General features: G+C 43.6%; 1 protein-coding gene across 1 annotated transcript; it reads right to left on the reverse strand.

Moving 5' to 3' along the window:
• Positions 1-740: 740 nt before the first annotated feature.
• On the reverse strand, positions 741-12,300 carry LOC306713237 (uncharacterized protein). Its single transcript, XM_079182885.1, has 12 exons — positions 12,181-12,300; positions 10,493-11,352; positions 10,132-10,312; positions 9,223-9,362; positions 6,861-7,426; positions 5,814-6,087; positions 5,419-5,614; positions 4,187-4,371; positions 3,672-3,767; positions 3,084-3,248; positions 2,715-2,808; positions 741-1,697 (listed from the first exon to the last, which is right to left on the reverse strand). The coding sequence occupies exons 2-12, from the start codon at positions 11,310-11,312 to the stop codon at positions 1,634-1,636; spliced, it is 2,781 nt and encodes a 926-aa protein (XP_079039011.1). The 5' UTR covers positions 11,313-11,352; positions 12,181-12,300; the 3' UTR covers positions 741-1,633.
• Between the last annotated feature and the right edge of the window lie 2,699 nt (positions 12,301-14,999).

The raw sequence follows: 14,999 nt of genomic DNA on the forward strand, positions 1-14,999 counted from the left end.
CAATATATTACATAGGGTGCAATCTTGTGGTGAAATTCCCTACTTCTGCTTTTTGATTTAAGCATTTCGTTTTGGAAATTTACCATTTGACACAAAACCTACAGATATAGAAGTTTACATTATAAGACATTGTATGAACATTACATAATAAAATGGAGGGGGAGTCTTCATTTACATGACTTTGCTGGTTTTAAGTTTTTCCTTTTTTACAAAGTATCAGAACTCATATGAAAGCAGCAGTGTTGCTGTAGAATACATTTGATTTCATTGGGTTCATTTTGCGTGACAGAGGAGTATGTCCATGTCAATACTGAGAAATTAGAACGGAGGAGGAAAGTTTCCTCACAAAGACAATTAAAGCAAACAAATTCAAATTCTGTGCACTACAGCAGATGAGAAAGGCATCATTACAAGGTAAGCGGCACTTCAACTATATTACAAATAGAGCATATCAAGGCTTACACATTATTTCATGACACTTTCTATTGGCAATTGTATGATTATTTTCATACTTTCTTGAATCTCTTCAAAAAAGCGGAATGAATGAACTCAACCTATCAAAATATTTCCCGTTTTGCTCTGAACCCGACTAATCTCTGCATTTCCACAGTAAGTTATCCCTTCAGATTGGCAATAACTGCTCCCCCCCCCCCCTCCCCCTCAACAATAACCAACAACATATCCATAGTATTCACACTTATGGCTGCAGCCGAGATGGCTGCACTCAAATAGATGAGGAATCAGCTGATCAAATAACACACAAGTACAAAGGCACAGTAGTTTCCGAGCCACTAAAAAAAAAAAACACACAAGTGAAACATAAAAGTAGTTCTGATTTTCTTAAGCAATCTCTCATTTCTAAAAAAAAAAACAAATACTCTTCATTCAAGAAATTGCTCTCACATTCCTTTTTCAAACTTTCGATCAAGAAAATGTAAACAGTTTGCTTTAAGTCAGCATACAAAAGTGGTTACAGACACTCACCACAGGTTAGCTAAAGACATTCACATTTAAAAGACAATCAAGCCCTTTGAGCGACTAGAGTCTAAAATGGACTTTTACAGCAAGTAGCAGGAGAACAAAGCAGGAAGTCGATCGTTTTGAAGACTAAATGGGAGCTCGGCGAATATTATCTTGGTTAAAGAGTTACCAGCTGAGAATGTGATGAAGGTCATTTAGTTGATGGAGCTTCCTGCATAACATGGTTGTTGAAACTTTTTAATTTAAAAGGCTTTTTCCACAGTAACATGAACAAGTCAAGAAAAAAAATGACCATTTAGAACTCAAATATTTAACAAAAAGATTCTTCCTTTTCCTTGTAAAAGTAGTAACCAGCACTGTTCATAGGCAACGGTTGTACACCCGCCTTTAGAAAAACATGTTTGTGCCTGTTCTAAGTGTCACCGGGGTGCCATGAAATATCACACGTCGCACACACCGGATCCAACCGTGCCGTTAACAGACAAGTACGAGTCATTTTTTGTCGGTGATCTTCCAAAGACACACAGAAGGACACTTGTGGTGGAAACAATCAATTACGCACAGGTCAAATGAACCTCTGATTACCCCCCCCCCCCGCTTCTCTCTGCTCAAGTCCTCCCCAAGCACACACAAGCACTTCCAGATGCCTGGATTATAGATCGGTCAGTCCCTCTGCATGTTCATTCAGCTCCATGGTGTAATAGTCCAGAGGGCGCCTGAGAACAGAGACATAGTCATGCTTTAACTCGTTCAGAGACACTACTAGGTTCCAGTCACTCAAAGTACTTCAGGAGTTTCATGGTTTATTTATCCGTGTCTGAGTCACACACACACACACACACACACACACACACACACACACACACACACACACACACACACACACACACACACACACACACACACACACACACACACACACACACACACACACACACACACACACACACACACACACACAGGGCTAGTTTTACTGGCCAAGAATAAGAGAAATCTGCATCTCGACCACAAACTCGTGACTGTCCTACGTTAGCGTAGAAATGTGAAGACAATTAAGAGGGTCTTGCTCTTTAATTCTGAACTACAGTCTGACACCAAAACCTGACATTTACTGCTGATATTTCACCATTTCAAATGTGCTATTCTGCAAACTGAAAACGGGCCACAAATATGGATTAAAGCCACACAGATTCATAGTGATGCAACGTGTTTTCTTTAAATACCAAGCTGGGAACAGGGGGAAACAGGTAGCTTGGCTCCCCCCTAAATGTAAACACATCTGCCTACCAGCACCTCTGAAGGTCACTAGTTTACAGGTTATGAGCTGCTATAGGACAGACTAGCTGTTTCCTCCTGTCTTCATGCTACGCTGAGATAAATCTCTGTTGGCTGTAGTTCTATTTTTACCGTAACCGTACAGACATGAGAGGGACATCAATCTTAAAGAAGCACATCTTCAAGGTAAAATGAGCAATATAGACTCTCAATTACACACAGTTATTTTCAAATATGCTATTCACACTCAATCACTGTGTAGTTGAAAGAGGCATCGCAAGTCAAACGATTATGCTGATGATCTGGCTTGGCGATGAGTTCCAGCAAACTAGCAAAGAATATAGAAATGAAATGCTGTCGACGTGATGCAAAGGAGGCACTTAGAAACGTCTGTGATCAGTCGGCACGTCCAGCAGACCAGAGAGACACGAGGAGAATAACATAAGAGGAGTTCTCACCTCCTCCTGTAGAAATATGTGAACAGAGCGGCTCCTAGTCCGAGCAGCAGGAGCACGGCCACTATGAGCCCGATCTGTAAGCCCAGGGCAGACGCTAGGAGAGAGTCAAATAAACAGTTCATACATTAAAAGCATCCTGATGAAACTTTTAAAAGCAGCAACACATTTTGTTCCCTTTAGAAATCCACAACTTATGACCAAGGATTGGCTGCCATGCTTAGACCCTAGGGGACCATACTAGAGGTTAAAGAAGCTGGATTTGTACAGCAGACTATTAACCGGTTGAGTTAGCGGATTAGCTTCTGCTTTCTTTTTGAGCTGCGACACGTCTTCAGCACATACTCGGCTGTAGGCTTCTGTCACGCTAACCTGTGCTTGTGTAGCGGTCTGTGGTCGGAGCAGAGCAGACGTCTCCCTGCGCAGATGAGGGCTTCATGAGCGACGTCTGGATGATGAGGGCCTTCTGATGGTCCGACAGCGCCTGGATGTTCCCCCACACTCGGAGCCACCCAGACACACAGGAAAAGTTGGCTCCTGGAGCACGCAGAGACGGACAAATGTTTCATTATCTACGCATGAATGTGTTCGGGTCATGCTTTAGCTTGGCAGATTGCGTGAATGGGAAACAGGACGGGACGTTTACATCTGAAGCGCACAATTTATGACAGTTACTTAGTGTACATGAGGGATGCAGGACGTGAAAGGAAATAGTCACACCTGAGCCTCCGTGAGAATTACTTACCACGCTACACTCAGAATCTATTGACGCTACGACGGCGCCCTCCTTCAACATGACAGCTGAATTATCCCTACTTTACAACGCCATGGTAACAGCAACATTCAGTTCTCCCCCAGCGTGTCAGCGGTCTATAATCCTTTCTTTCCGATTCACCGAACATACAAGTAATTTCTTTTATATAAGTTTCAGCCTGTGTACACTGAGTGAAAGTGCCTCACCTTGAAGATACAAAGCTGAGATGCCACAGTGACACCTCTGCTCCAGGTAATCAGCCACCTCCGCGACCTTCTTGCCCTGGACCAGACCACTGCAGTCTGGGAAAAACAGGGAAGAAGAATGTCGGCTTTTTATAAAAAGGCATATTTACTGTAACCATTAGACAAGAAAAAAATCTTTTTTTACAGACAGATAAAACAACAAAAAAAGTGTAGTTTTACATTCATTCTTATGTAAATTCTTGTTGTTGTTGAGCGGGTCATGACATGCAAAGAATCCCCAGCTGGGATCGAACAAAGGATGCCGCAGCAACAAGGCACCAGGACATACCTCATTGCTGTATGTGTGTAAACAATGTTTGTATTCATGTGAAGTAAATGAATGTGTAAAAATAAAAAAATTCAAATGGCCTCAAATGAGCTTTACGACATGACACCTTCTATCTATCCGTAGACCATATTTTATTCACTTTCACATGTTGCACAATTCAACCTAGGCTGAGGTTATGACGCCTCACCTGCCGACTGCTCCTGCAAGTCGCTGGACAGCGGCCCGAGGCAAAGGTCAATGTGACTCGAGAAGGCGGAGCTCGGACAGAGGTTTGTGCCGTGAGGTGTGGGCGAGGAGCTCGTCCAGGAGGAGGGGCTCCTCACCTCGCAGCACGAACACCGGCTCAGGGAAACAGGACCATCTTCCACTGACCTGCACGTGCAAAACATGTATGAATAACGAACATATACATACAGCTGCCACAGGGATCATAAGTCTAGAATGACATGAAGCTAAACAGAGGTTGGTTTGCATGCATTAGTTTAAAGGTAATAATATATTTTGCAACATTTACATAGATTCTTTTAATACACAGAAATGCTTACCACTCAAATGCACTATACGATGTTTAAACTTTGTATGAATGCACTATTTGGAGCCCGTATGACAACCTTAAGTCTGACTCTCATTCAGCCTATTTTTGGTGAACCTGGATAATCGGTCTCATGAACCTGGATTCGCAACATCATCTGGTTGTCTCCATAACAACACTGTCTGTCGGCAAAGCCGCCTCGTGTTCCCCTGAGCTGCAGTGATGGAATACGAGCGCTGCTGTAACGAGTTAACACCGACACAATCACAGTCGGGAATCAATAGCTCTCCCCAGGAAATTGGTAAGCAGAGGTGGTCGGCGCCGCCCCCTCACCTTCATATATCCCTAGTTGATTGTGACCGATTACCTCAAAGATTTCCCACCTGGAACGAAACTCGAAAAGGGTTTCTCCTTTTTTTTCTTCCCCCCCCCCCCGCCACGGCTTCATGCTGATTTAATTATTCAACATGTTCATTCTGGTTAAACGTTTTCTTAGATCTCAAATGTGAGGAATAATTATAGATGGTGAAGTGAATAAAGGTGTTTAAACATTGTTATATGTCAGACTATTGAGTGGTTTGTAGGCGGGCCGTTTTGATTTGTTTGTCTTGACAGTTTCACCTGCCCTGGTTAGCGGTGCAGGATTAGCTGGCATCGTAATCTTTCCTTGTTAAAAGACAACCAGCTGTGATTTTTTTTAAAAAACACAACTGAGTAGGAACCAAAGTCGTTGACCAGGATCTTTCCCTCGTTGGCCTCAATTAAGATGAAGGCTTCTGTGTGACATTTTCAGCAGTCTGGTTGTAGCCTTAATTGGGTTAAAGACTTGTAATTAGTGTAAAAGTTCAAACATGTAAAAGTTGTCAGTTATTCGCGTTGTTCTTTACCTGGCAGCTGGAATGACTTGTCTCCCTCTGGTGGTGGACAGAGAGGAGAGCAGCCGCTGGTTTTCACTGAACACCAGCACATCTCTGAGGCTGGAATTTGTCAGAGCAGTGCCAGCTCGACAGACACTGAACAGGTCATAGCACAGGACTACTGCGCCTTGCACCGGCACCGCGGAGCCCTCCAGGAAAGTCTGATCTATGCCGCAGAGAGAGGAGGTGAAGGAGTATGGTGAGAATGATGGGAATGGGTACAAAACAAGAAAAAGAAGAGGGGGGAGGACAGAGAGAGAGAGAGAGCGAGAGAGAGAGAGAGAGATTAAGAATGAGGTTTTCTTAGTTTTGTCTTCCTAAAAGGAGCTCTATCCCTGAACAACAAGGTCTCCTCCTGTCCTCACCTGCTCCAGTGACATTTCCAACGATGTAAAATCCATCCTGGTCGACAGATCCGGTCAAAGGAAGGGCAATGACGGTCCCACTGTGCTCCTGGTCAAACACGGAGAGCACCAGGCCCCGCAGGTCTGTCATGGGGGGCCCGTGCAGCTCCACAAAGGACCTCTGCTGGCTGTGGTTGGTCCAGTGGCCACTAGCCACCTCGCTGATGACCACACCCTCAGGGGCTGGAGGGGGGCGGGGGCAGCTGTTCTCCCTCAGAGGTGTGGGTGGAGCCACCTGATTGATGCGTTTGAGACATTTATGATTCTAACGGTTGCAACATATCCAATAAGGACTCATCTGCATCAATTCAAATAGGAGGAAACACATTTTTTTTAAAGCTTCTGCTTTAAAGACAAAAAAAAAAAAAAGCCAAATATTTAAAGGACGAGTTCAAATACGCACAGCAACTTCCTGGAGTCTCAACAAGACTCCGTTGACTCCTATTTTATTATAAATGGGACCGTCATTTACCAAATGAACATCATGCTGTATTGAAGACTTGAACCTAGCGATTGAGACAATAAACTCATGTACACAATGTTTACTGAGGTGATAAATCAAGTGAGAAGTAGGCTCATTTTCTCATAGACATAGAATTGGACTCCTTTTTGTAACCAGGAGGTGTCACCCCCTGCTGGCCAGTAGAGAGAATGCAGGTTTAAGGCACTTCCACCTTGGCTTTACTATTCAGAACCGGAGGTGGCCGTCTGGCTGTTACCCTCTGTTGCCAGTCTTTGTGCTGAGCTAAGCTAACAGGGTGTAGATTCATATTTAGGGCACAGATATGAGGGTGGTATCGATATTGTAATTTAACTCTCGGCAAGAAATAAATTCCCCAAAATGGCAACCTATTTCCTTTAATTACTGCCATTTGTATGCATTAGAAACGAAGGTTTTAATGAGCCTTCGTCTTTATTTGTTATCCACAATGTTGTGTTTCCACCACTTTGTAAAAGAGATTCTCTACTTTCAGGGTGCCCTTTGAAACCTTCACACTTCGTACTTACTGAAAAAGCAGACAGGTCATAGGGGTAAAGGCCTCTACAGCGGCTGAGGGCCTCATCCCCAGGCAGAACCTCTGGATCCTCCAGCAGAGGCAGCTGTCCCGGCGTCAGAGCTTTACTCAGCTCCTGCGCCTCCCTGTCCGATCCTCTCTGCCGGTACACCACCGCATCCAGCAGGCCCTTGGTGGGGATCCCCCTTTGGGCCGCCGACGGCGGACCAAACGGGCTGCGATAGAGTGCCACAGCATCTGGGCCGTTCTGGATGGTATTAGGAGGCAGGCGGAGTGACGGAGCTGGCACCAGCCTGTCACTGCCCAGCAGAAAGTAGCCCTTAGATGTGGTGAAGTGTCCACTCAGGCTGATCTCCCTGTAGGGTCTGTTGTTGTGTGCACTGAACAGCAGTATCCAGATGCCCTGCAGGGAGACCCGGCGTCCTGATGGGTGCCAAAGTTCGATGTACTCGCCGTCCTCGGCTGCGCCAGGTGTGTCAGTGTTCAGCTCATTGATCAGGAAGTCACTGTTCCCCCAGGGCGGGAGGTGAGATGGTGAATCGGTACCTCCTGGAATCACTAAAGCATAACAGGAAGCTATCAATTGGCCGCTGTTAAAGGAATAGTTTTACTTTACTTCACTTTGATTTTTATTTGGATGGATATGAGCGTATTCTGATTAGCAAGAAAGCGGATAAGTGTATCTAAAACCACAATCCTGTGGCAGATACTTTGCATCCACAGGGATTTGTTGAAATAATGGAGATGGTTACAAACACTTAAGCTTCTTAAAAAAAAACTTTGGAAGTTTCCATAAGAGATGAGTGCACTTCAGAGCAGGAGGGATGTAGACGAATGAGACAACCACATTGAAGTCTGTCTGCTTTGTTTATAATGCATTTGAATATCCTAATTACAATGTTTACTTTTCCATTTATTTCATGGTTAGTACAGCTTTAACACAGTACCTAATAATGGCAATAGATGGCAGTGTTGCATCATGATATTGCATACAATATATAGATGTACAATATTATATAAATATGAACTTGATTATATGTTGTCAATTGTTATGAGTTATAGTATTTTGTATTAACTTGTTCATATTCATTAGTTAGACTGTCTTTTTTATATACACTAGTTGTAACCTGATGTGCCTTTATTTCATCATTTATTGTAGAAAGAAGCTTTTGGTCTGAAGTTAAATATAAACACACTGGCTGATTGTTGGTGTTGCATGCAGTAAGCCAACACATGAGTTTACAGTAGGATTGTTCCTTTATCACAGATTTGTTAGGAACACACTGCTTTTATACTAATGAAACAATAATCTGCAACAAACATTCAGCAGAAAGCAAGAACATTGATTCAACTCAAGTGACAGACTGAACAGCATGGCTAAAAGGAGAAGGGAACAGTTCGTTCATCGTTGTCCTCTGCTGATTCCCCTCACACCAGCACCGCTTCCTGCCGCAACACCCTCCACCTCCCCAGCCTCCTGCTAAAGGATTGATACTGTTGACTTGCCGAGGACTCAATAAGAGATCCTTCAGAGAGCAAAGTCTTTCCCACAAAATTGGATTTCCTTAATGCGTCTCTGACTGAGGTACTGCTGGTTAGAGATGAATGAAAAGCTTTTTTTGTTTTCTATTCCAAATTAAGTTTGGTTAACCTGGAGATCTTATCTGGGTGTAACCCCGGGCAGGGCTCACACATCATGCTTAATATTGGAATAAATAAAGATCTTAATCTCTCCAAATGATAAGGATATTGAGGTTCAAAGATCTTTCCTGACCTCGAAAGAGTAGCTGAGAGAACAATCTCACCACGACGTCCATTTAGTCTTACTCTTGTATTTCATGTGACTTATTTTTTTCACTGTCAAATTTGGACAAATCCAGCTGATCCTTAGAATATTCCATCACACATTTAGCTCATCACCTGTTGGGAGTTCACATGAATCACAGGCTTTCCTCTGTGCAACTGATACCTCATCTTTCATTTCTTTTTATGCCGCTTCCTTCTTGGCGCAGCGTCCCCCGCCAAACTTTCAGTTGCTATTTTGCACTACGTGTCCCATTGATCCTCAGTTCCTTCACAGTTCAGCACGCTGTCTGCATTTGATGTAGTGCGCGAGCACGTGTATCTCTTTCTGAGATTTACTTCCTGGTTCCTCAAGATGAATAAAAAATCCAGTTGAAAGTCTCCATGTTTGACTGCCTTTCTATCGTCACCTATTCCCTTCCTTACTGCATGTAAACGGCAGAAAACCCTTCTTCTTTGACTAAATCCCATAAGCTGTGTCAAACAACATTCAGATCTCCATAATGTGAAGCGTCTTAATACAAATGCATGAAGCGAACTCAAACACTCACCATTACTGTAGGGGCAGATCTGAGGCCAGGGGCACTGGTTGGGCTGTGCGGGGGTTTGCGGGGCCTCCCAGAAGACCCCAGGATCTCTGGCCCAGGTGGCCACACCACAGCGACTCAGATAGTAGCCTCCCTCTCTCAAACTGACAAAATAAAAACAACCCTTATGAGTTCAGCCTTATTTCACAGGGTTAGAATATTAAAATTGGTTTGTGTTGTAGGGAACATTCATATATTTTGCAGTGGCTATCCAATAATATAATCTTGAAATACAAAAAAAAAACAATTGTAATGCTACATTCCTTTAGAGATCTTCGCTAGTCGGTCAGTCAGTTGTTGCAACACAGACTGAAATATCTCAACAGCTGTTTGGATGAATTGCCATGACATTCATGGTTCCCAGAGGATGAATCCTACTGACTTCAGTGATCCCCTGACTTGTCATCCAGCGCCACCAGTAGGTTTGACATTTTAAGTTGGAGCAAATGTCAGTTTTGTTCTATGACGCTCAGTTTTCAGCAGTGAGGTGTGAATTAAACTTCCTGCTCAAATTTGAGCGTCATGTCAAAATCCATTTAGGTTACTTTGACTCAGTGTGATTTAGAGCCTACGTGGGAGCACTGCTCCGGTGATGACGCACGCTTAACAGTAAAAAGAAGGAAAAAAAGCATTAACAAAGAGGAACAGCGGTCACAAGTTGACCCTTTCCGAGTAAAACACAGTTTCACAACACTTGAAACTTTCGCCTCAAAAATGACCACTGAATGTCACTAACACGTCTTAAAAATAGGCCACGAGCTTCACCAAGCTAGCACCGATTCTTTCCATCTCTTGGATGTACTGCATCCAAATGGTGGCGGGGTACTTTTAAAATTAAAAAGGAGCGGGGGGGAAACCATCGTAGTGTCTTGCCTGTTGCTGAGTTGGTAGGGCTCTCTGCCTGGGATGAGAGTCTCTGAGAGGTTGGCACTCGGCTTGTTTCCCGGTCCGGCAAACACAAAGGCGTCTAGAGGCTGTATCTGGCTCAGTGGACTGCCCACGGGGAAATCTGAGGCTCTGCCACTGTAAACGGCCACTGCCCCCGACTCATCTCCTTGGGAAGAAATCAGAACAGGAACAAAGAATTCACAATCAAACGAAAGTGAGTGAATGAATGAAGATTTAACAAAACCGATATGTAGCTTTACCAAATGTGAAACCTGATGAACGAAAGAGCTGAAACAACAGCGATCGTACAACGATTAACCCACGACTACCTCGGGGGAACACTGACCTTTCATGTAGCTCTTCTCTATGGTCACAGAGATCAACCCGTTCCTGGGGGTGTCCACATTCACGTCCACGCTCACGCTGACCCGGTCTGTTCTCCCATCCAACACGACCAGCACCAGAGGACCAGCAGCCGGAGCCTCCGTTAGCTCCACGAACCCGTCCACCTGCCCTCCTCCCAGCTTCAGCTCAGTGATGACCAGAATGGTCGCCGGGGCGGCGGGCGGGGTGCAGTTGTTCCTCTGACCCGGGGAGGGCGAGGACACCTGAAAGCCCCAGCGATCCTCGGACAGCAGGCACCTCTCGATCGACTCGTCCCCCTCCAGGGCCGTTTCATCCTCGACGAAGGCCGGTTCCCCTGGCGTCAGAGTCTCGGCGAGGAACTCTGCGCCCCCGGTGCGGCGGGTCATGTACACGACGGCGTCCACCAGCCCCATTGCCGTGACGTTCATCTTCTCGCTGTAGCGAGAGGCAGACGTGTGGTAGAGGACGATGGCGTCCGGGCCGTTCTGGACCGTGTTGGGAGGCAGGAGGATGGCTGGTTTGGGCAGCATGTCCACCGAGCCCACCAGGAAGAAGCCCCTGTCGTCTGTGCTGTGGCCTTTGAGGTCCAGCACCTTGTAGGCGATGTTTCCATTGCCATTAAAGAACACGAGGGTGTAGCCGTCCAGCGAAGCCCGCTGTCCACTGGTGTGATACAACTCCACAAACTCAGTGGTGTCCAGTCTGGGGTTGTCGGCGTTGATCTCGCTGATGATGAGGCAGGGGTCACCACTGACCACCACCACCACCACCAGGCAGAGGCAGGCCAAACTGACCGCCATGATTCACAGCTTCTCCGAATATAACCAGACAGCGGAGCTTCTGCAAAAGAAGAAAATGGCATTCCTCAGTCAAATAAAAGAACCGAGTGAGTGTTGATACTCTGCTTGATTAAAACCAAGCAATGCTGGGATCTCATTCACAGGACAACATAATAGTGAAACACAATCTGAGCCACAGAGAAAGGGACTGACTGGAGCACCAGAAGCGTGTTCGCAGAACTGTAATCAAATTTCATGTTTACTACTTGCAGACCAGACTCCCTAGAGGAGGAGAAGCCTCCTAATATCATGAATGAGGCTTCTATGAGTCTATTTTTTTTGTTTCATGGTGACATCGGGAGTGCACGTCTTCGGCATGAGTCATGTAATGTTGCGAAATACGCTGGCAAGCAGACGGAAACTTTGCATGAAACTGTGAAATGCTTTTTGTTAAAGCTGTGTGAATGAATAGGATCAAGTGACAAAAAAACGGGCCAGATCGTGTGAAAAAAACGACTCGGATCGGTGTCATTTCTCGGGGAGCAAGTTACAAACACATGATGCGGTTTGCCGATCCCGTTTCATCCCGAAATCACTCCAAAAGTGTCTTTAAAGAAGCTACATTTGGTTTGCCCGACAGCCACTCTCTAGGGAAACCACGCTGGGACAAACACGCAACAAAACAGACGTCTTAAAAAACGAAGTCTGTGGGAGTTCAATGCTGCCCTGAAATTATCTCCCATCTCGCCCACAGTTATATTCCAGTCACGGTTGGGCTGCTATGCATGCATCTTTCCGTCGAAAAAAAAAAAAAAAAGCCTGTCAATCTGCTTTCTATCAATGCCACACAAGGTCCGCCAAAAAAAAAAAGAAGGCCGTCGTGACTTACTGTATTTTCTTGGTCCGCGTGTCGCACCGTCGAAGGCGCCTCCGGTTGAATTGTGAAATAATTTTGGTTAAAGTTAGTTCTCTGCCCTCCGCCGCTCCCTTCATTCACAAAGCAGCACTTTCTCCCCCCGGACTGTGGGCGGTCAGACTGACTGAGGGGGAAGATGCCTGCCAGGGGAAGCTCTCTCTCTCTCTCTCTCTCTCTTTTCTCTCTCTTTTCTCTCTCTTCTTTTCTCCACGGCTCATGCACCATTCAGCCATCCACAGCTGAAGACACAACACCAGTAAAGCCGGCGAAACGAAGAAAAAAGCGGGTAAAGTGTAACCCCTCGGTGGATATTGCCGCTATACAAAACACTACCGACGGTGTAAAACTGTGGTAATTCCTGTTTTTAAGAGCCAGAAAAGGGGACGGCGGCCTCGAGTTCATCCCAAGAAGCCTCGTAAAAGACCTGAAGGGGGCCCCGGACCCCACTTTGTGAATTTAGGGGACAGCGGGTTCAGTGGTAACGCTTTAATGGTTGACGTCTCATCATCAAGTCGTAACTTATGTAGCTTTCACCACACAACTCATTATGATTTTTGAGTTATTAAAAAAAGAAATCTTTCACTGCCGGTAAACTGTGTAAGATTCTAGCTTTGTATTTCACCAGGTTCCTCTACTTATATATACTTAAATATAACAGAGGAAGAAGAGGAAACAACAGTTTTTACAGAACACAAATGAGGATATTTCCATGACATGACACAGGAAATAGATAATATTGAATAAAGTATGCGGCTACTCCATACAGTTAAACGAACCTCGAATCAAATTATCACCTAAAAAAGACAGTTGGGTTCAGCTACATGTTTAAAATATAGAGCATGTTTGCGGTAACTGTAAACTGACCTCATGCTCCTGTATTTTATGCAACTTTTTAGAGCAAAACTAAGTCCCTGGAATATCATAAAAACATTATCAATATCTGTTATCATTAGAGATTCACCCAGAGCGCTGTAAGTTTCTATGAGAATATTATTATTATAAGGATGTCATATTGGGTTCATTATCAGTGTACACTAACTGTAGATCCTGAAGCAGCACTTCTTGATACAATTATAATGATTTTTGATGAGGTCATGTTTGTTTAGCAGTTATCTAAATTACATATCAATTGACTGACTCGATTTAATTTACTTCCCCTTGAGAATAAGAAGAATGTTAAACAAATGTTTCAATATGTTACGACACTATATGAGCAAACCTGTGAGACCTGTGAGACTTTTTATTAGACGCATTCCTCCAGGGGTGGAAGTCAGATCTTTTACTTTAGTAAAAGTACCAATACTACAATGTAAAAGACAAAGTTCTATATTGCAAGTACAATTTTAAATCTTACCAAAGTAAAAGTACAGAATGATCATTATATTGGGCCTCTACAAATCAGATTTTTTTCTCTAATCTTTAATCTTTAGTGAAATATTGGATAGTTTGATTTCTATGGGATTCAAATCGTTATTTGAATGAAACCATCAAGAAAGTTTAAAAGGTCACATCAACAAGTCAAGGACATCTCAATGGAAATAACTAGACCAACCATGGTTTGATCTTTAACCGATATTTTACAATTGGTGTTGTTTTTAATGTAAAATCTTAATTTGAAAAGTAACTGCAGCTGTCAAATGAGTGTAGTGGAGTATAGTTGGCAATATTTCCCTCTGAAATGTTGTGGAGTAGAAGTAGCATGAAAATGTAAATATTCAAATAAAGTAGAAATACCTCAAAACTGCACCTAAATACACACCAAAGTGGGTTTCTGAGGATGTTGTTCTGCAGTCAATAGCATGAAAAAACATACACATGACTTTAAACAGAGTTATGAAGAAAACTTTTACAAACATATTTTTCATTTTAATATTGATCTCTGTTATATCAATATAACATTGAGAATAATACAGAGAATAATGTAAGTTAACAATTTGTTTAAATAGTATTTTTATATTCACCTACTTTTTTATATATTATTGCCGGGGTGCCGCTGGGAGATAAATTAATTTAAGTACATTTTCAGTGGTGAATCGTTTATTCAGATATCAATTATAATCACTATTCAGATATATTATACATATTTAAACAGTATACAGTAACAGACAGAGTTCAAAAGGGGTGATGTGAGCAATGAACAAGCGTTCCAGTCCGTCGACGGTTAGCACATGCTTCTAATATTAAAGATAAGATCGCATATGTTTTCGCTGTGACTTCTTTATACAGATTGCCTGAAGGTCTCAGAAGAATACACTCACAAAACCAACCAATGTTTTCACACTGAGCCTCACGTACTGATGATCTTCACTCAAGATTAGCACTCTAGGCTACACAATATTCAGGAAGTGAGAAGAGGTGAGAAAAACAATATGTCTAAGTGTCAGAAAAAAGACTCATCACAAACGTACTGTACGTGCTTACTAAAAGGAAGTGGAAAGTGAGGCGCTTCACAAATTAGAGATGTGTCAGAAGTTGTATGCTTGAACCGGTTGTGAGAAACTGCACAAGTTTCTTCTTGTTTTCAAGCCTTTGTAATGCAACCTTTTCTGGTGTGAATGACTTTAATACCTCTAAACGCCACAAGATGGCTCTACAAGCATGGCTGTGTTTTTTTTTTTATCTGATGTACTGTGGGCTTGTGGACTAAATTAAACCTTCAGCAGGACAAAATAAGCACAAAATGCCTCTCGTAGGTGAGGTTCCCTGTGGTGACACTGTTTACAGGGGACTCTGCTTGTACATAAAGGTCTTTCTTTGACGTTCAAGGTGCTGCGTGACATAGCTGGGTGTGT

This window comes from Pholis gunnellus, assembly GCF_910591455.1.
Source record: "Pholis gunnellus genome assembly, chromosome: 21".
In the NCBI taxonomy this organism is placed as follows: domain Eukaryota; kingdom Metazoa; phylum Chordata; class Actinopteri; order Perciformes; family Pholidae; genus Pholis; species Pholis gunnellus.